The following is a 27,544-nucleotide window of genomic DNA, read 5'->3' as shown; positions in this document are numbered from 1 at the left end:
GGCAGAAGAGACATGAGTGGAGTTTTAGGGTTCTTGGGCTTGGGGGGGTCAGAGGAGAACCAGGAGGGAGAGAGAGGAAGGGAAAAAGGGAAGGGGAGGGGGAAAAGAAACCACCGTGAGTTAGGTGAGTCATGAAAACATGGTCCTGAGGGCTGGCCAACTAGAGTTAACAGCAGCCCAGATGAAACAGTAAGTTAAAACTGGGGTTATCAATAGGAAAGTAGGGTCTAATGGCACAGATGGTAAATATCTGCCCAGTTCTTGTGCTGTTTAAGGTTTACTGTAAATATAAAGGTTGTGTGTGTCTTTTATCTGGGGAACTAACTGGTCAAAGGTAGGGTAGAAACTTCAGATTGGGATTAAATAAATTCTACATTATTCTGTTTGGGGGAAGTGATTGTTTTTATGTCTGTGCATGGGTTTGTATGTGCATGTGAGTGCATGTGCCATGGAGGCCAAAGGCACCCTGGAGCTTGAGTGACATCGGAGGTTGTAAGCTGCTGGCCATCGGTGCTGGGGACCAGCAGTGGCCTCTGCAGGAGCAGTGCACATTCCTATCTGCTGGCTCATCTCTGCAGCCCTATTTTGTACATTTTGTTTGCTTGTCTGTTTTTTTTTTTTTTTTTTTTTTTTTTGAGACAATGTCTCAATTAACACATGCTGGTTATACAAGGAAGGTTGACCTTGAACATCTGACCTTTCTGCCTTCATCTCCCAAGCACTGGGAATATAGAAGAGAACCATCAAACCCAGGTACAGCTGTGGATGTGGGTCAGCCAATTCTTATATAGTCGAGAAGTCTTACAGATGCCCTTAATGGTACTCATCTTATTTTTCAACTAAGATGCTTTGCAAACATGATGCTTTGCAAACATGTTTCCTGATGGGCCGTTACAAACTTAAAACCAGACCCATGTATGCACATTGTACATTACCTTCACAGTTGTTTCTGAATAAATGCCACTGGTTTGAGTTACAAATTTAAAAATTTAACCTTGGGGAAGGGAGTGGAGAGGTGGCTCAGTGGTTAAGAGCACTGTCTGCTCTTGCAGAGGTCCTGAGTTCAAATCCCAGCAACCACATGGTGGCTCACAACCATCTGTAATGGGATCTGATGCCCTCTTCTGGTGTGTCTGAACACAGATACAGTGTGCATTAATAAATAAATAAATAAATCTTTAAAAGAAATTTAACTTTCCAAGATAAACACAACTCTAAGTAACTGTTGGCACAGAGATGTACTTTTAAGGAACACTTTTCTCTTTGTTGGTGCATTACAGTAATCATAAATTAACTGAGAAACTACAAAATCAGTGGGAAACATTTTTTATTAATCTTTAACAAAAGTTAGTGCTAAAAGCAAACAATCAGGAACAGAGCTATTTGCTCCTGCTCCCTTGTGCTTTTAGTAGCTGTCTGTCTGTCTCCTTTCTAACTTCTGACCCTTGTGACGAAGAACCAAAGCCCGTTGTCATAACCCCTGAGACGACCGCCGCCCACCCGAATCCCGTTTGTCCTGCCGCCCACCCGAATCTCATTTGTCCTGCTCTGGCACAGGCTTCAGAGATGTGCATCTGGGATTTATACCTGGCTCCATGTTTTAGCTACACTTTACTGTGCATTTAAAAAAAAAAAAAAAAAACAGTGCTAATTATTTAAATGCTTTTCAACTCTGTAGCAGAAGACTTAACAAATACAACTGGAAATGTTGGCTATGTCCAGTTTTAACTCCAAACACCTGGCTTGACTCAGCCACAGTCAGTGTGCACAGCCCTCCCCCTCCGTACCTTTGATATAACCTTTCTCACGGACAGCTTGCAAAGTGGGGCGCCGGGTGAGAAACTTCTTCAAGTTTTTCTTAGTTTTCTTCTGCTCTGAAGAATCCATGCTGGATCCTTTCATTGCTTAAAATAAATAGATATTACGTATTTCAGGAAACTTCTCTAATTAGGGTTTTCCCACAGATGACGACACAAAACATATCAATCCCATGGTCAAAAATTACAGCAGAAATGGTTATTCTAATTTTAAGTGAAATTTTCATTTTTATATCTAAAAGTAAACTATACCTTACTTTCTTTTAACAAGTGATTTTACTTTTCCATATGTGTCAGAGGGTAAAAATGACACACAAATTCCACAACTCAAACTGAAATTCCTACCCTAGAGAACTTCTGAAGGGTCTGCAAGTCCACACACTGTGTCTGAGACTCTCATGATTGTCTGTAATGGTGTCAAAGGGGGAAAATATAGAACCTGTTTCTATAATTCCTTCGATCCTGATTTATGAGCTACAGTAATATAAATTTTTCAAGTATATTTGTTAAAAATAATTATGTTTGAAGAACACTGAGAATATGGAATATATGAATCGAGAATTAAAAGTTTAAGCCAGGCATGGCAACACATGCCTGTAATCCTACATGAGAATCAGAGGCAGAAGGATCTAGAGCTCTCGGTCGGAAGACAGTATGGACCACACAGAACCGAATCTCAAAAAAAAAAAAAAAAAAAAATCATAAAACTCTGTATTAACATTGGTGGTAGTGTAAAATATTTATTATATTGTTGGAAAACAATAGTTGAAGTGACTTTCTAATCACTCAATCAGAAGGCCAGAAAACCCTTAGCTAAACATATGGATTAGTTAAACAGGAAAAGGTGTGGCGTCACAGCTAATGGTCAATAATACACTTCACAAGAGTCTGCATTTGAAACTATCTTTCTGAAGACGTAGTTTAGCTCTGCTCCCATCGGGGGGCTCCGCAGATCCAAGCACTGACAGTGAAGCTGCCCGGGGCCTGGAGTTAGGGTGGGGCTGTGGAATGATTATCCCTTGACTTCAGACTTCCAACGTCTAAGATTTTATATAAAATCACCTATTTTTAACTCAGAAGAGTCCAGCTTCCCAGAGACCTCAAGAGAAGTGTACTACATTTCCTCTTCAAGTATCCCACCTTCAAATTACTGCATCACACAAATGATTGCACGCTACGGTTAAAGTAACAAAGAGCTAAGAGTGCTTAAGTAGCCCTGTCTTTTCTAATACTGAAGACCACATTTTTATTTGGGCATTTATCAGCCAACGAGGAAACTCACAGCGAAGTTTTTTAAGCTCCTTCTGGTCCTTTTCTTTATCCTGCTTTTCTACCCCTGGAGAATCTGGTGTCTCTTCTTCAGCTGCTTCATCCGCCTCTGCTGCCTGTCAGTGTCGGAAAACACCTGTCAGTCTAGAGCTGCTGTAGGTGAGCAGCACGCTTTTCAGAATGACTCTCACCAGCGATTTTAGGAAAACAGTGTACAGTGTATATGGTTTAGGTATTTGATCAATCTTTAAATTCATAGAGCATTAGGTATAACTGATTCATATGACAATGCACATGGGTGGCACAAACAGCACTTAGACTTCATTGATAAAAGACCATGGACTTTCTGACAAAAGGGCCAGACTTACACTCCTGGGCAGGACAGCCATGTTGCCTGTGACAACAGTTTCAGAGCACATTATTACAGTGTAAAAACAACAATTTAAAGGTGCCTTCTACTTCTACTGAAGTAGATCTCTTCTACAGTCTCACCAGGGAAACCTGTTCAGAAATCAAACAGTGAACTCAATTTCCAAAGCTAAGGGCTTTGTCTCCCTTCTCAAGGAGGTTTGCTGCACTGAGTTTATTTCTGTTTATGGTATAAGGAGGGGCCTCCATTGCTTCTTGTGCCAGTGCTAATCACCACGAGGCAAGTCCTTCCCACTGTTCCTCAGTGCTGGTCTGGCGTGAAGTGTCCATTGGTAGGGTGGTCTTGTCTCTAGGCACTTTCCTCTGTCCCCCAGATCTACCCCACACAGGCATGAGGCTCCAGTGCTTAAATACAGGCTTATAAAGTCCTAATATATGATATAGCATATATTTACTTCTTTCTTCAACGAAGTCTTGGGTATTTTTAGCCCCTTTTATCTCTACAGGAATTTTAGAATAAGGTTCTCAAATTCTACAAGAAAACTACTTGAAATTTTAATGAGATTCAAAAATCTCCCATTCAAAAATCATTTAAAATGCATCTTTACATCGCTGAGTCTAACACCGGTGTCTCTCAGTAACATTTGTGAGTGTTTAAGACCAGCTGTCTCCAAGGCTGGGCTTGCACCACAGCAGTCTCCCTGCCTTACCCCAAGTGCCTTACTTCCTCAGGAGGAAGCTGTGTCTGGCTCATCCATGTTTGGCAGTAGGTACTTTCACAGCTCACAGTAAATAACATGTTCCTCTTTCTTCACTTGCCTCATTCCCTGCTACTAGAGGCCTCACACACAAAACAAGCCCCTTACAGCACTACCCTGCAGTACATTCCCCAGGCTAGCCCTGTCCAATGTCTTTGGAGTATGTTACACTCCCTCATCACCACAGTACACCTCATCTTACTTACTAAGTGATAACCCGTATTTGCTTATTCTGCCTCTGACTATAATTTCTGCAAAGAAGTTGTGATACAGTACTGCTTGCTGCCCAGTACACAGACACTCACGTCACTGTAAAATGTATGCATGCGTGTACTGTGATTACAGCTGAAACCCTACATGGGCCAGGAAAGAATATCTAAATAGACAGAGACAGGGCTCAAGACGGACTTTAATACAGATCACAGAGGTTTCTAAGAATGAACTACTGGCTACTAAAGCCAATTACATTTTAGCAATGAGCTCAGTGGAAGACTGTTTGCCCAGCATGCACAGGCGCCAGGCTAATCCAAACTACTAACAGCAAGCAAAACAAACACACAGACAAAAAGATCATCATGTTACATTAGGAAACTGGTTTAAAGGTTATTCTTATATGGGTATGAAAATAAAAGCCAGTCATGCTTTCTGAGATAAAGAAGCATCTAAAAGTAAAAAACTATACATTATACAATATATATAGTTTCATGATCTATATGCTAGGAAAGCTCACATCTCCCTTAAAAAGTGTTATCGTTCACGTCCCTCAGCTACAAGGCACTCAGAACAAGCGAGAAGTTAAGAATGCAGAGAACACACAGCTCTTGGTGACCCAATGAGGGGGACAATGAACACCTTCAGAAGAGAAGCAGCAGAAAAGTAGACATGGTGTCACTGGAAACACACTGATGGGGCTAAGGTGCACACACTTCAAACCTTGACCTCTGGCCTCTCTCCATCAAACAGCACCCTTCTCATGCATTTGAGCACTGAGTACTATGTAAGCACTGTGCACTAAGCACTGTTGGCCCTTCTTCACCCTGATGCAAACCAATGACACTTCATCACTGGCACAAACTAATAAAGTGGCCTTTGCCTTTCCCACCTGGGTTAGCACATACATGCAGGCATGCAGTCTCTGCATCTGTAACTGAAATTTTCATATAGAATCTACAATCAGAAAACCACGAAAACAGCTCTGCAGTTAAAAAAAGATAAAAGACAGAGACAGGTAGCTCTATCTCACAAGGCAGCTCTGGCTGTTCTGGAACTCTCTATGTAAACCAAGCTACCCTCATATTTACAGGACTCCACTGCCTCTGCCTCTCAAGTGTTAGGATTATGGCGTGCATTACCACACCTGGTTCTGCAAAACATTTTTGCTTAAGCCAAATACATACCTGGTTATTGATAGTGCTGCTAAGAACTTTAAACCAATCATTAATAACAGCATCATTATCAGACTGAATTAGCAGTTCTGTTCCTTGGCGGGTTCTCAGCTTTAGAGAAAAGAAGGGTGAAGAAAGAACACAGTCAGTGCTTTGAACAGAACAAGTGAGAACACGTCCTTCCAAGCCCGCAGTCTGCAGTGCGCTCAGGCTTACACCAGGGCTAGGGGACGCCGTTCACCCGAGTCAGAGCCAGGCTGCTTATTCTATGGCACATAAGGCTGCTTCCTTGTGGTAAGTTCTAAATAAAATCTAGTAACTCTGGATCCTAAAGGAGTATAGTTTATCATTTAGAAATAAATTCAAGAAAAAAGCAATGCAGACAATGAAAACTGAGCCATTAAAGAAATGAAAGTCTGCAGTATCACATACAGCTTAAGAATTTTTTCAGAGCCTGATGACTGGGTATGAAGACAAGGCACAAATGACAATAACGTCACAGCCCTTTGAAATGTTTATCCATCTACCTACTAACTTGATTCATTTATTTATTGCATGTGTGTTCACGTGTGTTCCGTGACCTAAGTATGTAGTCAGAGGACAACAGTCAGTGCTCTCCTTCTCCACGTTGACCCTGGGAACTGAACCCAAGTCCTCAGGCTTGGCAGCAAGTGCCTTTAACTGTGAGCTAACACACAACCTTCACACTGAGCAGAAATACTGCCAACTGTCTAATCAAGAACTGAAGTAAGGATAGCCATTATTTTAAATGAAACCCAAAACCAACTTAATCTCTTTGGACTACATTTTATTTTTTAAACTTTAATGAAAGAACTGTAAATTGTAAAAACATTTACTATTATTTCTTAGCTGATATATGAGTTTGTTTTTTTTTTTTTTAGAGGAACATTTGGCAATTTTCTCCCAAACAATCAATTCCCCCATAACTTTCCAAGTACTATTTAGTAAGACTATTCCTCAAAAAATAAAAATAAATGTAAGATATGATGAAATATTACCCTGAAAAACATCAGGTCAAAGATAGTCTAAGAAGACACTCTCCTTTGAGATTTCTTAGGAATCTGACAGTCTAGAGAACAATGAAACTGTCAAAAATCCAGACAAAATATACTATGTCCAAAATGCACTTGACCTTTTCTAAAATGCATGGATCCTTTTCTCACTGAGGAACCAGCTACTGAAACTGCAATGCTGATTCAGGAAGAAATGACATCCTTTCATGCATCTCTCTAGACAGGTGGTCCAGCCATCCCCCAACACTAAATGTATGCTGTTCTATACGGGGGAGGGGTTCCTGATCAAAATAAAAGAGTTTAAGAGCAGAACAAACCTAACCACTGTGAGTAGCATCACTGTAGGAGCATTTGTCTTGAGTCTTAGAGATATACTGCACTTGGGAAGCAGAGCCCAGCGGGGATTGGAACATAAGGCAGGACAATAAGGAGAAAGAATCATGTAGATTCTGCTTGGAAAACACTGGCAAAGCCAACACCCACAAATATAAAAGGCCTAGGACATGAGGCTATAAAGAACGGGGAAATAGAGGACACACAAATCTCAACAATCCCTCCAGCTTTCTATAATGGAATTCACTGCTCTGGGACCCAAGTGAACTACTCAGCAGAGTACACACCGCTAGCCCCTGACTTGCCATGTGGAGAAGCCTGTGTTAGCTTTCCTGAACAAGAGAGGGCTTACAGAGAAGAAAGCCTGCCCATGAGCCAACACAGGACATGTGGGGAAAGTGAGTCAGTCCAACTACCCACTCCACCTGAGCCTCGTGAGTCCCTGGTGGGGACAGAACAGCTGTTCTCTCATTCTGCACTAACTGGAAAAGGGGAGGGGAGCTCTTGTGCAAAGCTGCCGAGCTCCAGAGTAGACTATTATATGCCAATAACAAACTGACCCAGATCACAAACTGCTGTGGAAGACCTGGAACAAAGCGGAGAGACGTCATTGCTGTAAAATAGTTCTACAGCCACTGCAACATTAAGAAGGCATGAGATAACCCCCCTCCTCCCCACACACTCACACACCACTGCCCTTACAACATGATGGTACAATGACTTAGTCACACACTTTGCCTAAATTTGTCACAACAAAAACCTAAAACATGTACACACTAAAGCCAAGAATGTGAGTTATTTACCTCAAATACGTTCTTCTTGCTTGATTTGTCCTTTGATGCCATTTCAACTGCTGCCCCCTTCAGGTCCACTGTGAATTCTGGTTTGGATTGATTACTCCCAAACTTCATTTCAGAGAAAAGAGACAAGACAGTATGTGATATACACGCATAGGTATGTCTAAAAGAAGACCAACTGTGTATAATAAAGAGATTATCTTAAATCCTTCTCTTCCCAGGTACAAAAATTAAAGTATATCTAAATCTGATGAGCCTTTAAACTAGCAGGTCCTCAGCTCCAAAGGTAAGGCTATGAACATGCTAATTCCCAGGGAAGGAACTCAGGTAATGCTACTATTTGCAAACAGGTGGACATGGATATACTGCAGCTTCGCAGTTCTATTCTTTTAACTTATGTACACTGTATGTGGCTATATAAAATATTATGTTTTAAATGCAATTCCCAACTATCACCTATATATAAATCACAAACAGATGCCACACACATTTTCTAAGAAGCATCATCTTATCCTGTTTTGTGCTTTCAAGACTTACTTGCTTATCCACTAGTCCTGTTGCCAACTAGTGACTGACAGACAGAAACCCTAAGCTCCAAGAGAAATTAGAAGTCAGATGCTAAAGCCTTTAGCATCATAATAAAAGCCGTGAAAAGGACAGGAAAACAGGTTGCTGGACTATGAAAGGCAGCCTGGTTCCTGGATGAGGTAAAGCTAGAAACCCTGGTGGCCCTGAAGGGACAGTAGGCGTTTCACCTGATTCCTAGACACCAGTCCCCTGTCACTAGCCTCAGCCCTCCATAGGTTTGTGGCCATCAGTCACATAAGGGCAATATCCCAAGCCCGTCCACAGGTATAGGATGTGACCACATGTATTCAGAGCACCAAGAACAAAACAGCAAGAATCTCAACCAGTAGTACGAGGATGCAGCTAGATCCAAACAGCGATGGATGGAACATCTGATGATGGACAACTTTTTCCCCCACAAGAAAAAAGCAGAGAAAGGAAGAACTCATAGGTTGAGCCCTGTTGGCAAAAGGACATGATGAGGCAAGGAAAAAACCTGACTTCATAACAACACACAGCAGTGGAATGGCACACGTGAGAGAGAGTGCAGGGAAACCTGGGAGCGTGTGAACACAGTTCTATAATCACACACCATACTAGTGTGGTTAAACTCCCAAACATGTTTGCCAAAGACAGAGGCTCTACAGTATGTTGTAATTATAAAAAATTCATGCTTACTTTTTAGATAAATGGTTTACAAAACTTGCCATAAATAAGCACACCTTAAGCTATATTCACAACAAAACTGAAGGCTAACAGAAAGGACTCAGATCTGGCTCTCAGCCACCTCGTCCAGCCCCTCTGCTCAGAAACCCTAGCCTCCTCCTGAGGAGTACTGGGTGGTGTCTAATGACCCCTTCAGGTCAGTTCCTGTATGTGGTCTTACATAGCTTACTTCCACTTTCTCTGGAATATCAGGACAGATATGATCTTTACCCACTGTGGGACATCTGACAATGTCTAGTTCTAGTAAGTGAGAGGTGGGGCACCAGCCATCTGCAGAACACCTTAGTTCATAGACACCACTCAGCAGAAAAGCCTATCCTAAAAACAGTTGTATTCTGGAGAATTTTTAAAGTGTAAAAGGATGCTTCAAGGGCTGGTAGAATAGTTCAGTAAATGAAGGTGCTTGCTTGAGCAGGCCCGCCAACCAGAGCTCACAGCCAGAGCTGACGTGGTAGGATAGCTCCTGAAAGCTGTCCTCTGCCCTCCATGTGCACTTGCAGTCAGTTCCCCTCCCCCACCTTGCTCTCTTCTTCACCACAGAGATGAAATTGTTAAAAGAATGCTTCAGTGACTGCTGATATTTGTATGTAGCTTTCTCAATGGCAGGTGGAATGTGTGCTCCATTTATTCCAACTGTGACTATTATTTGAAAAAAGTAAAGAACATGGTGATTAAAGAAAAAGAAGCAGAGTGAAGATGAACATGAGCCTGGATGAGTACACGCTTTGAGAGACAGCTATTCCTCAATGATCACTTGGAATCTATGTGGACGTAGCTTCTCTTACAACGTGACCGCTGCAGCTCAACGCCATTCAAGTCAAACTGCCCACAGCAGACAGGAAATACAGACACGGAGAGGACCCAGCGTCAGCCTGCACCTTCTGACGGCCAATGAGAATGTTCTCTCAGCCCAGGCAGGAGCAGCTCCACTGCAGAAAGGGAACACACTTTACCCGTGTCTGCTCTAGCTGCTGACTGAGCAGAGAAACAAACTAGATCCTTTCAAATCATATCCAGTAATCCTAAGAGATGTCTTACAATTCCTGCTGGAACCTTGGTATTTATGAAGTATTTGCAAAATACATTATAAGACTCATATACTTCTTATTTAAATACAACTATTGATATTTACTGAACTATTTAACTGTTTTCATTCTCTTAGTATATGAGTTGTATTTACATGACCATAACATTAATAAAACTTCACTTAAGATATAAATTCAAACAATAAATCTCCCAAATGGAAATGTCATTAATAATCATTGAAATTCAAAATTGGCTAGCCCAGTGAATTTTACACTGCATTTCACTAAGTCTTTCTATGTCTGCATTTGTTTAAAAGTTACATACAGGGCTGAAGAGATGGCAAAGCAGGAGTGCATCGTGAGCTGGTGACCTGAGTCCAACTCCACCATATCGCTAACTCAAACCATGGCACCCACATGCTTTCATGTACACACACACACACACACACACACACACACACACACACAATTCAAACAATGACACTACACACTTATACACACACACATAATCTAAACCATGACACCCACATGCTTAAACATACACACATAATTCAAACCACAGCACCCACATGCTTACACACACACACACACACACACACACACACACACACATACACACACAATTCAAACCATGGCACCCACATGCTTACACACACACAAACACACACACACACACACACACACACAGTCACTGACCACCCTCAGCATACTATCTACTCTCTTATCTACCACAGCCTTCAATAGTAAAGACTCTTTAGTTATCAAATGACTGAATACTGCAGCTTGTTTCAGGCAGTGGGTTGTTATTTATTAACTGCTTCTCCATTTCTTTTCTTTCATGAATTCATTTTCTTCAATCAGCTAGCTTCTAATAAAAGTTGAGCCACAAGTATGAAGAAAAAAATAATTACACAATTCTTCAGAACTACATTAACATAATAACACCACGTACTTTGCTTCAGGGAGAAAGAGGAAGACATAATGATGCATCTACTCTAAGACAGGTCAAACCAACATTTCTGCTAAGTCATCTTCACCGTACTGGCTGAACAGAGAACCAACTCAGGACTAGTGAGGCACAGAGAGAGGGATACTCTAGAATGCTCCCACTCACGCACAACCCATACGGACTTTAGAGACGCAGCAGCTCAGGCAGGCACGGGTGTCTCAGCTTCAGCACTGCTCTGAACCACTGAATCACAAATGTAGAAAACAAAAGGCTACTGGGAGTTTGATAACGGTTCTTTCTTTCCTCAGACATAAGACCTCTGCTAATTTGAAAAAAAAATCAGTATGTGTAAGAAAATGCTGGTTAGGTAGGATATAAAACAGACCAGATACATTTAGAATACTTTCATTTTAAATTTTGTTTGAATGTTGACATTTCAACTGCAATTACTGAAAGTTCTAAAAATACCCAAAGTATTATCTTGGGAGCCACTCTCAACATTCTGAACCCAAATCTGTCACTTAGTACTTGTGAAGTCTTAAGCTTGAATGTTTGATGCCTCAATGTCTCACCTATGACAGGAAAGAAGGACAAGAGAAATGGCCGTCTTGGAGTAGAAGGATAAAAGTGCGTAATCCTCTGCATTTAGGACATGCCAGCATTCAAGACATTAGCAACTCTAAGTGACAACCTGGTAGCATTGTAGCAACTGCAACTATAAGAACCAAGTATCAACAGCAAACACCAAAAATGAACAGTGTCACGGTTCACAAAACAAAGCCCCATTTTTAGTCTCCTAGAAGCTGCCTGACATTACAGACACGGACAACTGAGTCACCGCCTAGTTACAAAGGATCAAACAGACAAAGGTGGGCCCAGCCGCACGACTACCTATTTTCTGAGTAAGCATCCGAAATAATAATTTAAAACACAGAAAAGCTTTCACATCCTATGAGTTAATATTCTGCAATACTCAAGTTTGTGAGCTGTCGGTTCAAAGGATAAAGTCAGCTGCTGATTTAACACACTTTTCTAGCCGTCTGGGCAAGTCAGAGATATATGTTGAGGAAGATGGCGTGTGTGTGCATGTGCACAGTGCCTTACTTCAAGTGCTTTGGACACTTGGATGTCACAGCACTCACAGCACTTGCACACTTCCACACTTCCACAGGGAATACTCACCCAGCTTGTACTGCTTCCTTGAGTTTTCGTAAAAAGTAAAGATGAACCCTGCAGCACTGCCCACGAAGACAACCAGTTCTTTCTGCAGACACACAGATGAAGAGCAACACTAGTCAAAAGGAATCTAGGCCTGCTTAGCACTGTCACTGTCATCCACGGTGTAATGGTTAGCACTTGAACTACTTACACCAGACACAGGATTCCAATGGCATCCATAGTCATTTTAGTGCCTCCATCTGACACACAACCCCACACCAAACAAATGAGGCTACTCAGGAATGTAAATAATCAAATAGTTGTAACCAGAAGACCCAGGTGTTTTCACATGGAACTAGCCTGGTGCACTGTGATTAAGAACATTTCAGTCATACAGGTATGGAACATGTGTATGTTCCAGATACTGGGAATGCTAAATAATAAATATGTTAAAATATATTAAAAGTAGATACTGAATAACTGACCAATTGCTAAGATTTTAAACATTACTGAATTACAAAGACGATACATTTATGTAAAAACCTCTGAATATAAACTTGTGTAAAGGATAGGCTGGTGAGGTGCTTCATCAATCCCCTGGACCCACATACTATAAAGAGAAACTCACACAATTCTCCAACATCAATGTTCACATTGTCAAAACCTGTAAAGCCCCTTCTCCCAGTCCACGGACATTTAGACAGGTACATATGGGTCTTTTGAAAGTGTTACGTGTTACTACTGTATGTGCTTGTGCATGTGAAATCTGAGGATTCCTCTGGAGTCAGTTCTCTGCTTCTATCTTTATGTAGGTCCTAGGGTCCAACTGAAGCTGTCAGGCTTGGGCAACAAGCATTTTCACCTGCTGAGCCATCTTGTGTGACAGGTATTTGGGTCTTTTAAACAAACTGGCCACTAAAAGCTGTAGAGGTGGCTCGGTGGTTAGAGGAAACTTTTGTTCTTGCAGAGGACCTAGGTTCAATCTCTAGCAACCACACAGTATTTTACAACCATCTATAACCCCAGTTCCAGAAGACCCAGAGTACTCTTCTGACATCCTCGGACCCAGAATGCACATACACACTCACAAAGGACTCATACACATAAAATTAAAAATATGAAAAGCAACTATCTACTGATTCACTGTTCTGTCTCCAGATACACAGGTAAGGTTCCCAATAAACATGTGTTCTACTACTAATGTTCCTACTAACTTTAAATGTAACTGACGGTGAGTCTGGCCCGAATCTTCCCTTTTTTGTTATCTTAAATTATCCAGTAATGATTTTTTGCTTAAATGTTTCTCCCACTGGAGTGAACCTTACATTATTTGACAATTTATTTCTTTTATCTATTTCAAGCCTAGAAAATTTCTTTTTAAGTAGCAAACACAGATTAGTATTTGAAAATAACAAAATTACATAATAAGGAAATTCAGTTGCTGGAAGGGTAAAAGGAATGTCAGCTTCATGTGCTATAGTGCTAGAGAGATTTAGAACTTTCCACACGGCCAGCTTGTAGGAACTATGCAAGGACTTGGGTGTGCTTACTTAGTAAGAATATAGAATTCAATACCTATCAATGACATCTGCTTTTCCATTTATTTCCTATAGTTTATGTACAGCTGTTTCTGCCTGTCTGTTTTGCCCAATGAAGTATAATTTAGTCTAGGTCTTATGTGTCCCAGGGCTGAGCTTCAATGTGTAGCCAAAAATGACCTTGAACTTCTTTCTGATGCTATGTCCAGGGCTTTGAGCATGTGAACAGGCACTGTAGCAAGCGAGCTACTGTCCACAGCCCATCACTGATTACTACTAATGATTAGTGCTTTCACATGAACCAATTCACAATACTCTTATCTTTACCTACTTATACACCCATGTGCATATGTAAGCATAGCATGTGTTTGCATGTGAGTCTACGCAAGCATGCATGGGCGAGAAGAGGACATGAAGTGTTTTCCCCTATCACTCTCTGCCTTTAGGACAAGGTCTCTGCCTACATCTAAAGCTCTTCCTTGGGGATGGGCTGGCAACCAGCAAATCCTCATGTTTTTCCTGTCTCTGCCCCTACTGTACTGTGGTTACAGGAAGTGGTGAGACCATGCTGGGCTTGTTACAGGAGTGCTGGGATTCAAACCCAGGTCCTCATGGCTGTTCAAGAGCATCTCTCTGGCTCCCTGATTTGACATTTTAGAGTATCCATGTTTGTAATATTCAAATGCATTTCTTCTTTGCTAGGTTCCTACTCCTGCTTGACTCTTTAAACTTTAACATCCCTACTTATGACTCTAAATCACTTTTAGGCTGTTTTTAAACACAGTGCTCTGCTTCAATCTGAGCACCCATTGTTTTAGTAGATCTAAATCATCTATCTGCAATGTTAGAAACAGCAAGGATTCTAACACTGTTTATTAAAATGTATTTTCTATTCATTTTGTGTGGACCTTTTATGCTGTTTTGAGATGATTTTCATTTGTTTGTGAACCTATTTCATACCTCTCTACTATAAAAGATGCTTTTCTCCCTTTTCAATTTTAGATGTAAAAGGAAAAATTATTTTCCTTTTTTAAAAAAATTGTGTGTATGTGTGTATATGGCACTTGCATGCAAGTGTGCAGGTGCCCATGACCACATACACACAAACAGACGCCGGGGCACTTCCACCACTCCCTGCCTTACTGCCCTGAGGCAGGGTGTCTCACCAAACAGGCACTCATTTTGGCTAGGCTGGCTAGCTGACCAATGAGCCCTCAGTATCTGCCTATTTCTTTCCCCCTAATGCTGGGGGATCCAGCCATGTCCAGCCCACCTAGCTTTTTTACATGGGTGGTGGGGATTTGAACTCAGGCCTCCACATTTGCAAGCAAGCGCTTCTAACCACTGTACCAATTTTACACTTGCAAAATTAACTAAGAAAAACACTCGATGTAATAATGCGTGTAAGAGCAAAGAGTGTAAGCACCCTAAATGGTACTAACAGCAGGCCTAGTTCCATTGTTACAGATAAATAATGATTAACCTGCTAGTGACTGACTATTCTGTAGCAGCACACGCTGTGTAATGTAATGAATTAGAACCATCTCCAAGATAAATATACAGTAGACCATGCTTAACAATGCCATGTATGGCTGGGCACGATGCCACATGCCTTTAATCCCAGCACTTGAGAGGTAGGCAGATCTCTGTTAATTTGAAGCCAGCCTGGTTTACAAATCGAGTCCAAGACACCTAGGGAGTGTGTTATATAGAAAAACCCTGTTGGGGTTGGGGAGTGCCATCTACATATATACGAACACTACATGTAAATTCTCTATAGAAAAAAGTACTTATGCTCATAGGATCTGACGTGGGAACACACAGTTGCTGAAGACATTTTTTATGGTACTCAGTATATCTTTGTTTTTTATTATGCACCACAACTAACTACTTATTGAAAGAAAAATATAGAAAGAAATGTTTCTTCGGGATGCATTATTTCTGAATATTATTTTTAAATATGTTAACAATGGAAATATTTCATGGCAAATTTACTAGAAAATACATGATTGAAAATTTACTTCAATCAGATAAACATGTAAGAATATTAAAAATTTCATACTTACCGAACCTTTTTTCCATTTTCAGTAATTTTTGTTACATTTAACAATCCATATTTCTCCTGACCCTATGGAAGAAAATGATACTTTTAATGTAACATTCATACAAATAAGAATGTTCAAATTAAAATAATCAATGGAATCCAAATGACCTTGAAGTCCAAAAACTTAAGAGATTAGTTAGTATATAGCACACTTATTATCACAGTGATGTACTTATCTTGACATTGTCAGTGATTTATAACTAAGGACTTTTTTCCCCCCCAGAGAAAGGGTTCCTGCAGCCCAGGCTGGCCTTGAACTTGCTATAAACCCAAGCCTACCCTTGAAGTGCTCCTCTTCCCTCCACCACTCACAGGTACTAGGGGACCATAGACAAACCCAACAACACCTGGCAAAACACCTTTTTCTCCATAAGTCACAGCAGCCATTTATACTCATTGTTAGTAATTAGAGTTTTACAAGTAACCACCAGAAATATGGTTTATACTGCTTTGCAAATATGGAGGCCCGAGTTCAAATCCCCACCACCCATGTAAAAAAGTCAAGTGGGGCTTGGATCCCCAGCACTGGGGGAGGAAACAGGCAGGTCCGAGGGCTCACTGGTCAGCCTGTTCAAAGAATGTGCTGTGACATTATGATGATAAATGGTACACTTAAAAAATACTAATCTTGTCAGAACACAATGACTAGGCAGACACATGAAATGACTGATAAATTATCCAAAAGTACCTAGTATACTACATAGACGTTAATGTGATATAAAGTTATGTCAGTATGTGCTTCATTAAACAGATCACCATGTGGGTCCTGCAAACACTAGACTTATCAGCCACAACGTGATAAAACTTTATCATTAACCATCATGCAAGCAAAGGCTAGCTGATGTTTTCTCAAAAGTCCTACAAATAAACATGAATACCTTCTCACTTCATTAGTTTCCTATACAAATGAGATTCATCAAAATGAGTTAGTATCTATCATGATCATCAATCATCAACACTACAAACAATATGTACTTGAGACAGCAGCCAATTATAACCCAACTAAAACACAAACACACACTCAAAAAAATAAATTAAATTTTTATTTCTTTTAAAAAAACGTGTGCTTTATTTTTACTCATGTGTACGCATGTGTATCTGTCTGTAGGTATGTGCACAGTGTGAGTACCGGCAGAGGTCAGCGGGGTACAACAGATCCCTTGGTACCGGAATCACAGGCAGTGTCAGCTGTCTGATCAGTGCTGGGAATCAAACTCGGGTCCTCTGCAAGAGCAGCAAGCATCCCTAACCACTGAGCAATCCAGCCCCAACATTTATTTATTTCTTAGAGAGCAAATTCTCTCTAAGTATTTTAACAAGAAAATATAAAACTTTTTAATATGGCATATAAACATAATATTGACTACCTTCTCAATGATGTTTAGAAGATGTTTGAAATTTTGCTTGCATCTCTAGCTGAAAATGTGTTAACTCTTATTTATCATTGGCATACTGAAAACTTAGAAATAACTTAAGTCATAATTTTACTACACCCATTTTACAAAGCATAGGTGTTTGATCTCTCAGATATGCAATTTGATACTTTTCATAAGAAAAAATGTCAATGACACAATTTTAAGTATGTACAAGATACTACATAAATATACTTTTAAGTATGCATAAGTTACTGTGTAAGAGCCTTCTGAATGCACTGTCCTTTCATCAGACATGGGTAAAGTTTTTCCAAAGAATGGGAATAACACTGACTTCTCTGGATGGGCACTCGGTGAGAACTGAGAGATGTGAGACTCTGGAATGTTTTAAAGCTTCAGCTGGAATAGCGTAAGAGCAGCAGCAGCAGCAGCAGCAGAAAGAGGCCAAAATAAAAACAGAAGACGAAGGGACAGACTGTGAGTGCAAGGATGGCAAAGAACTTAAACCAGAGATTTTTACCAGAGTCAACAGATAGATAAAACGGATTAAAAACAAAAATAAAAAGCATGCAAAAGGCTGCATTTGTTCAGACACTGTTAAAGAGGAGCCACGCTTTCCCGCTTCCCACAGGGAGTAAGATGGAAGCCTGGTGCTCTAAGCACTGAGCACTGAGCACTCTCGTTTACATATAAGAGAGCAAACAGGAAGTACCCCAAACCAATCATCACACAGTGTGTTAAGTGCTAGGAGAAATGGACTCTCATCTCAACCTGGAAGACAAAGAACAGAATCAGAGCAGCTTCCTAGAGGAGCTGACCCCTGACCTATGAAGTAGCCAGATGGAGACAGAAGGAGAGGCAGAGAGAATATCACAGAGCCGACCAATTTCGTGGCAAGGAAGACACATGGAAAGAAGAGAGGCACTAAGAGACAAGAGCATGGCTGGCAACCAGCCGCACCCCTCTACTGATATGCCAAAGGTCTCAACTTGCCCAAGGATAATGAGAAAGGGACTGAATTCCAGAGAGATACCGGTCATGGGGGGGGGGGGGACAGGGGTGACATGCATACAGGGGAACGGGAAGATACTAAGCAAAGTGAACATTTAAGCAACAAGGTAGACAGCATCTGTTTCAATGTCACATTCTTAGAAAACCTTCTAAATCTATACCTCCATTGCCACTAAACATTTATGCCAAGATTTTAATCCACATACAGAGAGGGGGAGATAACTCTGTAGTAACTAGACAGAATGGAAGAGACACATAGGACTCTTAGAAGCAAGGCCAGCAGAGGAGGGGCCTGAAAGTCCATGCCAGGAAGAGAGGTCAAGGGGATAGTGGTCTCAGTGGGAGGCAAAGAGCAGAAAGGGTGTGAGGGGAGGAAAGAACACCCCGTCTGTGTGGAACAGTGGTCCTGGCAGCTCAGGCACAGCTGTTAACAGCACTGAAGCAGGCACACTGGGGCGGCAGTTCCCGGGGTGGCCATCAGAGGGCGCCCTGCATCCAGGACAGTTTAAAGGATGGCAAATGGAGGGGAAGATCATTGACCAAACAGTGCTTTTAAACTCTATGCAGATTTACAAATTGTTCCTGCAATTACTTAGAAACTCCTTTTAATTAAAGTATAGTCTATGAAGATATTTCTGTTAAATGTATTATATCACCTATATTTAAAATTACATGCCACCATTACTTCCTAGCTTATTTAGTGCTAATTAAAAGTAAGAAGTATATAAAATGAGGATCCATAAAATATAAGGATCAAAAAACAACAATTTAAAAGAAGTATATTTGTATTGCCTCATATATATATATACAAAAAGGAAAACAAAAGTGAGAATGATCAGAAAAACAGTGAAGCCTATGCCTGCACAGAATCTGAAGTCTGACCGGTAATCAAAAGTTTGACCTAATGTCATCAGATAGTAACGATCAAAGTTTGTCTTTTTAAAGTGTTAAAGTCACATTCACTAACTAACAAGTCTTTGCTCAGCAGCTACTGTGTGGCTTTGCAGTAGCAATGAGTATTCCTGTCTCTGCTAATAGTGTGTCCTTGCTGGAGAAGACAAGTGACAGGGCTGGATCACAGAGGGTGTCAACAGCTGCTCTTGATTTTATGAAATAAACAGAACTCGTGCTGCAAGGAATAACACAAGGAACCTCATCTAATCTAGAGGACTAGCCTAAATTCTCTGAGGAAGAAAACTCTGAAGTTAATCCTGGTGGATAAGCACGGGCTTCCAGGAAAGGTGTGGCAGAGCCTCAGAGGAAAGGTTGAAAGACTAACCAAAGTGCTGTGCGGTACACATGAAGCGTGAGCTAGGGCCAGTCAGGAGCCAAAGCATGTATGTATGTGTGTGTATGCATCATATGTATGTATGCATGTATGTATGTATGTTTGTGTGTATGTATGTATGTGTGTATACATGTATGTATGTATGTGTGTATGTATGTATGTATGTGTATGCATGTATGCATGTATGTATGTTTGTGTGTGTATGTATGCATGTGTGTGTGCATGTATGTGTGTATGTATGTATGTATATGTGTATGTATGTATGTATGTATGTATGTGTGTATGTGTATGCATGTATGCATGTATGCATGTTTGTGTGTATGTATGTATGTGTGTATGCATGTATGTGTGTATGTATGTGTGTGTATGTATGTATGTATATGTGTATGCATGTATGCATGTATGTATGTATGTGTGTGTATGTATGTATGTTTGTGTGTATGTATGTATATATGTATGTTTGTGTGTATGTATGTATGTATGTATATGTTTGTGTGTATGTATGTGTGTATGTATGTATCTATATATGTTTGTGTGTATGTATGTATATATGTTTGTGTATGTATGTATGTATGTACGTATGTACGTATGTATGCATGTAGTCTTGCCTAAAAATGCTCTCCTTAAAAATGTTAAATGTCGCCCAAAAGAGAACAGCAGAAGAAGCCACCAGCAAGCAGATCAGTGTTGACAGGAAGAGCAGGAGTGTGAACATGAGGATGGTGTCAAAAGGTCAAGACATGGGTTTCACTGTGAGAAGAAAAGCTGCTGGGAGGTTCCAGTCAGACTTATCATCTCCAGTACTCCCGGGCCCAGGCTGACAAGCTCTTCCAAATCACAGACGCGCAAGAGCAGCCATGCTGCTGGGAAGGAAGGGCATACGTCTTACCTTCAGACTGCCGGCCTGGGAAAGAAAGTGAAGTGTAATTGTAATACTCTCTGGAAAGTTCTGCTGTTTGTTTTTTGAGATAGGGTTTCTCTGTGTAGTCCTGGCTGTCCTGGGAACTCACAGAGACCCATCTGCTTCTGCCTTTGCCTCTGCCTCCTGAGTGCCAGGACTAAAGGCATGTGTCACCAGACCTAGCTTAGAATTTTTTTACTTTTAAAAACTAAGTATAAATCTGTCACTTAGAAATATGGCATATATTTAAATATATATGTAAATATAAATTACTAGCATATTTTATACAAAAGGGGCTTTAAATGAATAAAATTTGATTCTTAAAACTGTTTTAATTATAATTTTTCTAAAAGGCCAATAAAATTTAATAAAGGCACAAAAACACTTCAACATCATTTTTAAAGAAAATTAATTTACTGAAAGTGATTGAAAAGGCTAGGCTATTTAGTCTGTATGTTTCTAACATACTAACAGGATCTTGATGCTTGGATGAAGTAGGAGGAGATTCATTTTCAGGTAAGCAGAGTTTTGTGGTAGTTGGAGAATCCTACAAGAAATAAGTAATGAAAAACGTTACTCTATTTTAAATATGTCTGTTCCTCCCTGACCACAGTGGGAGAGCTTAGCAAGGCAAACAAGGGAAACTGTTTCCTTGTCATTCTCTATCTCAGATGCTCTGAGGGAGGATGGAAACCACAGATGTTACTGTAACTTTACAGTAACATATACAACTATGGCATGTTTGTATAGCGACTATGTTGACAAAACAGCATTTATCACTTTTAATTAGCCCTGTTTAAACTTTTGTACACATCAGTCATCATATAACACGCTATTAGCATGACAGACATGATTATAAAGTGCTATGCTAGAAACAGTCACAAGGTAAGTGGTAATTGAAAAAAATGGAATTTTTACTCTAAAGCAATATGAGAAAATAAACTTAATCATATATCAGCATTAAAGGAATTTATAGCTGCTCTCTAATAATTAGATATAAAGATAAAAATATGTGCCAAAGAAATCCAACATTTAAAGATTAGAGATACATGTTTATGTTTACAAGAATATAAAACCAAGCAAGGGTTCTATTAACAGCTGGCTTGGTCAAAACTAATCATTTCTTATGAAGAGTAAGATTGAAAAGATTTTTTTTGGTACTAATACCTGCTCTATTTAAATTTTCTCCACTCTCCTAGATGTCTGAACTAATGTGAGTTAGAGAATGAGAAGTCATCCCAGCCCCCTTACTAATCCCCAGTCCAAGCAGACAGAGCTCTGAACACTCACCTACACGTCTGTTCATTCCAACATCTATGCTCATAAAACTACAAGGTTCTAACTTAGTAACGGTGTAAACCCTTGATCTCAACACGCATTCACCTGGGGAAATCTTCAGTTTGCACCCTGTAAATTTATACACACACACACAGAAACTCTACAGTAATCAAGATTTATAGGGAAACCTTTGGAAGGACAATCTCACAACAAAACAACCAAAGTTAACACCACTAATGGACAAAGATTTGAGTTTAACCTTATTCCAGTATTTTTTCTGAGTTCAGTCATATGACTTCTATGTGTATTATAACAGCCTGGAAAGCAAAAGATTGAATGATCCACAACTACAAAGTAAGTGAATAAATGTGATATACATCCTACATTCCTAAACCCACAAATAAGAGTGATACTGAATACACAATTATAATTACAGTAAAGGAACAACTGTGCATTTATGTGTCTCTGTAAGAATATGTGCATGCACATTTTCCATATCCATGAAGTTTTAGTAAAGCCACACGTAAGCAGAAACAAGGAAACCCACTCAGACGTAATAAAGACTCCTACAACTACCTCCTTCAAGGTCATCTTGCCTGCCTGCGGAACTAGGACTTATGTCACTTAACAAAACTTGCCGCATGATACTGGATTTTATTCCTGAAAGTTATATAGTTGCCCATTATGCAGAAGCTTGTCCTAGTGTGGTCTCTTTCATGGCCTCAAAGACTGCCCTATTTCAAGAAGGCATATTTAGGTGACAAAAAGAAATGGAAATATTTACTTGGTGAAGCAATTAGCTGTGAATCTATTTCAAAGGCAAACCTGAAGAGACAGATTTCTACTAAAAATAAGTAAACGTCTGTTCCCGGGAAGTCACACTGCTGCTGCCTAAGGGCAATTAGATGAAAAAAGACACGAAGTAATTCTTGGTAAAGTTGCCTTCAAGGATCAGGTTAAAGCTGGAATCTCACAGAAATGTGCGTGCATGTGCGTGCGTGCACATGCACCCTTGAAAATGACGGGAAACTTGAAAAAGGGAACTCTTAAGTATACCTCCCCAAAATACTCCTTTTTCCTATCACTGGAGAGGTAGCAGAGGTAGTTCCACAATAGGCTATGCCTTGCCATGTTATATACGGCAGTTAATAGTTTTCTATATACCTAGAAATACAATTAATTCCTGGAATTGACTCTATTTTCCATCAACACTTCTAGGGATCTCATTTGCCTAGCCTAATCTCAATACTAATAGATTTTTCAAACACATCTTCAAAAACACTGATTCCAAAGTGTCTTTCATTTAATTTGTCTTTTAGATGTCTACACTTAGTTGCAAAATATTCTTGGAAATAAAAACTAGAACTGGTCTGCTTTCAATATTGTTTCTGTAAGTTATTATAAATATAGAAAGTGTGCACCCTACACTTCAAAATTTACCCTTTTTTATATACAGAGACTAATTTACACTCAATTGCACTAACAAAACATCTTATTTTAAACGGAAAGAAATCGATTGTTTACAAAAGGACTTAAGACTGAGATTAACAACAGTTCATTTTAGCCAGGCGTAGCGGTGTCTGCCTATCACCCCGCACTCTGGAGGCTAAGGCAGGAGGGTCGCGGTGGCAGTCTCAATGAGAATTGCCTTTATGCATTTGAAATTTGAATCCGTGGTCCCCAGTTGGTGAAGGGTTGGGGAAGACTCGGAGGTGCGGCCTCACGGGAGAGGTGTGTTGCTACAGGTAGGTCTTCCTACTGCACACACCCTGTGCCTATGGATCAGTTGTAAGCTCTCAGCTCTAGTGCCACGCCTGCCTGCTTACAGCTCATGCTCCCACTGTGACAACCAGGCAGTTCAGCTCTCTTAATCTTGAGCCTCCAAATTAAACATTTTCCTCTATGAAGTTGCCTCTCTCATGGTGTCTCTTCAATGCTCAAGCTTACAACTATCCACAAGGACAAGGTGTGTGTAGTGGAGAGACTTACCCGTAACAACACACCTCCTCAAGGGAGGCCGCACCTCCTAATCTTTCCCAAAAACTTTCAGTTATCAAGTTCCAAGACAGCCTATGCTACAGAGGAAGATCCTGATTTTGTTTTTTTGTTTTTTTAAAGGAGAGAAAGAAACATGGAAGACTTGTTAATTATGCTACAAAAGTGATCAGGCCTTTTTAAAGGTAATGTGTTTAATTTTGGAATGATATCATCCCTTCCCCTTCTAATGGATAGATTGATGTTCTTACTAACATACCGTAAATGCCCACCATGCCCTGAAAGAAAACCATATTCTAACTGTAGCTGAAGAAGTTTTTAAGAAGATTCTTTCTGAAACCTGAATCAAAATCCATGTCCTATTAGAAATACAGAACGTCACTTCTCAGACTGATAAAGGAAATATTATGGGAGAAAACAGAGCAAGTAGGATCACAGTCTTCTCTGGGACAGAGAAAATGAAGCCTTTACTAAATAAACTTTCCTGAAGACCAAAGACAGCAAAAGTGGCTTAAAATAGTATAAATGTGTGTATATATTATATATTATACACTCATACAAATATGTGCATGCTAGCTCAAATATGTCAAGTACATACATCAGAAATCAGTAAGTCTCAAAAAAGTTGGTCTATTGTACAGAATTTGAGAAAACCCAAAGCCAGAAAGTAATGCATAGTAGCTGATGCTAAATACAAGCTCATGCCATCTGGTTAAGAAAATACTTTCACAATGCATGTAGACAAAACCATAAACGTGCATGCAAGAATTAACTATTGCATGCTCTGCCCTAAACAGGGTATTTGTATCACCCTCCAAGGCTCAGGAGCCATCAAGGAAGAAAGTGCAGAAAGAACTAATACAGGAAGGTGTGCTAGGAAACTGTTCTGGACATGATGTGGCTCAAAGAAGCAGAAGTTGCCTGCATAGCACCTTGTCAAGTCTAAGCATCTCGGCATTCCAGCATACATAGGAAGGAACTTAGGTCCCATCCTTCCCTGAGAGATTATGGGCAGTGATTGGATGAGGGTTGGGGGGGGGCATCATACTCCTCCGTGGTGCAGCCACTGGTAAGTTACCCTTGCCCGAGCTCATTCAGGAGCCCCTAATCAAATGTAGTAGGCTATAAAAGCAAACAGATGAAAGTAGGGAAGCTCTGTTGAGAAGGGGTTCGGTGGGAACAGAATAAGATAGGCTACTGGGGGAGGCAATATAATCAAAGCACACTACATGTACATAATAATGGAAAAATTAAGACAAAATAACATTTTGTACTTACTCAAAAGAAGTTAATATTTTTGCTAAGAATTGTGTTTAACAACAGCAAATTTGCACATAAATATTAGTACAAATGATTATAACTCACTGTGAACAAGATAATTCCAAAACACTTGACAAGATTCCTAACATGTTTTTCTCCAAGCTCTTACCTTGTCGTTGGAGTCCAGGACAATGGTGCTATGTCTCCACTTAGTTAACACTATTGGTTCCTGCAGCCGCCTGTCCAAGCTCCTACTTTTAATTATCTCTCTCTGCTGCTGAGATGAAGCATTATACTAAACAAAACAGAACAGACTTCATAAGTAAAACACACAAATGTACAATAGCTCCTACCAACACATGACCACTAGGCAATGTTGAAATGGAACCACACCGAGAGCTGTCTCCTCTCATGGTGACAGGACTGAGACCTAGATTTCAGAGTTGGACATACTCGGTCAGTGTTGCCTTTTGCATAATATTTACTCCCCCTAAATTGTTCTTCAGTTCATTCAGTTGCAAAAATGACAGAGAAGAGCTGTCACCTCATTCCGAGTTGTTCTAAGAGTCAATGAAGCAGAAACATCCCAGATCTTCATAAATACTATGATAATTATCATAAGGTTTAAGTAAGGTTTACACATACAGTTTTTATATTTAAGGTTTAAAAGTTTGTCTTTGTTTCACTGAAGGCTACACATACTGTTTTTCTAAAGTATATGACAAGTTCTGAAGATACTTCTGAATACACCAACTATGTGTCCCTGTCAGAAGAACACTGTGTGAAATTAATGTTATCAGTGCAGCAGTAACCCACAGAAGAGTCTGGAATGTTAAGCAGATCATACAGAAAGATGGAGAACTATAAAGCTTTGAGAGCTGTGCTGCCTGATGTAAGAAACATGTTTTAAGTTGTAAGTGGTTTTTTTTTTTCCTTGAAAGGGAAGGATTCCTTGTATCAATACCCCTCAGCTCTGAAATCAGTCCAGCAAACCTTAGCTTTCAATGGCTTTGACCATAACTCACTAATTATATATTAGAGCATGATTTCTGTGCGGTGTGTTATTTTTTGACTCTCCAAAGTGAATGCATACAAACTATGTGACGGCTGAAATCAGGCAGCAGCAGTCAACACACACTGGTATTTGTTTTCAATTCAGTGTTTTCTAACAGCCGCCTTCAGATTATCATTTCTAGATAAACAATGATAATGCTTAAAGACCACCAAAACCTGTGCCAGACATTTAATTGTAAAGAGACCTAACTGTTTCACAGGGCTTCTCTGAACTACAAACATCTCTAGCAAACACTTGTGGCTGTGTAAGCTTATATGTAAAATTTCATGGAACTCGGCCCAGCTTTGGAGCTTGCATTTTGTATTTTATGTTACTGTAATTTAGAAAGCCTTTCTAGGTGGCAAGAAAAATGTAAAATTAATTCAGGCAATAATCATAATTTAAAATGTACTCACAATTTACTAAGTACAGAATATTCATAGGGTCAAAACAAGCACAACAGAATGTGAGACACAATAACAGAGTGCACATAATAGAGAGAAGTCAAGAGAAACACCACAACTTAAGCACCTCCAGTCTTAAAATGTGCCCACATTTTAACACCTTTCTAATTCCTATAAGCATTTTATAAAAATGTGAACTAAAATCTTATTGTGTGCTATTTTGAGCATATACATAAAATTAAATTATAATTAGACCTGGCACTAAGTTTTACTGTTTTAACATAAGATATTTGCTTTGGGTATTTTTTCTAAAGTAACAGTATTAGGTACTCGTTGATGCCTTCCAAATACAACTGCAGATCCATCTCTCCCTCCTTCTCATGCTATATTATATGACGGGCTGCGTGTTCACCACCCACATGTATCTCATATTTCAATAAAATCTTAGTATCAATATATTGTTTAACTAACTGTACTGTGCCCTATGTTTATCCATACCTGGTAGTGTCAAATGTGTGTGTGTGCTCACACACACCTGAGCCACTTAGATATCCTTCACTAATGATGATCTTGAATGAGATTACTATCCTTTCTCTTAAAAAGTCATAAGGCCCATTCCATGTAGGACCCTCGGATAACTAGATGAGCTGACACTGCTGGCATTAAGTCTTTCTGGGGACAGTAAGAGACCAGTTTCAAGCTATCAAAAGACTCCCTGATTGAGAATACCCTGGATGACAGAGCAGTAACTATACATCTCTGATAGTGTTAGGGAACCATAGGGCTTCTTTTTAAAGAATAAAACAAAGCTAGAAATAAATCCGTGGTAAGTTTAAAGCTACTTTGGTCTACATAGGGAACTTCAGACTAGTCTGAGCTACAAAATGAGACTTTGTCTCTAAAACAACAAACCAAAGACAACAATAAAAACACAGAGTCTCATGCAACTGTGTTCAGACATTATACACATAATGTCAGCACTAAGCTTCTTACCTTTGGCAATTCCCATTCTGACCGAGACCCGTCTGCACTATAGTAATACTGTCTCCCTTGATCGTCAACATGCTTGAGCCACTACAAACACAACAGGTTTTTAGTTAATTTAAATAAAACCTAGCTTAAATGGCTATGGTAAGATTAATAGATACTAT

General features: G+C 39.9%; 1 protein-coding gene across 7 annotated transcripts in view; it reads right to left on the bottom strand.

The window, feature by feature from the left end:
- Nucleotides 1–27,544, bottom strand: part of ARHGAP12 (Rho GTPase activating protein 12) — a 90,256-nt gene that overhangs the window by 5,852 nt on the left and 56,860 nt on the right. For 2 of the 7 annotated variants that reach the window (XM_080916847.1, XM_080916850.1), the window contains 10 exons: nt 27,387–27,467; nt 25,105–25,230; nt 20,875–20,949; nt 20,391–20,405; nt 15,792–15,853; nt 12,212–12,293; nt 7,769–7,870; nt 5,611–5,709; nt 3,100–3,202; nt 1,788–1,904 (listed from right to left, as the gene is read on the bottom strand). In XM_080916847.1, the coding sequence (XP_080772973.1) occupies nt 1,788–1,904; nt 3,100–3,202; nt 5,611–5,709; nt 7,769–7,870; nt 12,212–12,293; nt 15,792–15,853; nt 20,391–20,405; nt 20,875–20,949; nt 25,105–25,230; nt 27,387–27,467 (862 nt within the window). The remainder of the gene's footprint in view (nt 1–1,787; nt 1,905–3,099; nt 3,203–5,610; nt 5,710–7,768; nt 7,871–12,211; nt 12,294–15,791; nt 15,854–20,390; nt 20,406–20,874; nt 20,950–25,104; nt 25,231–27,386; nt 27,468–27,544) is intronic. The other 5 variants (XM_080916848.1, XM_080916851.1, XM_080916849.1 and 2 more) reach the window with 3 other exon arrangements.

The sequence above is a fragment of the Micromys minutus genome (assembly GCF_963924665.1).
Source record: "Micromys minutus genome assembly, chromosome: 5".
NCBI classification, from domain to species: Eukaryota; Metazoa; Chordata; class Mammalia; order Rodentia; family Muridae; genus Micromys; species Micromys minutus.
This window is presented reverse-complemented; position numbering and strand designations above follow the sequence as displayed.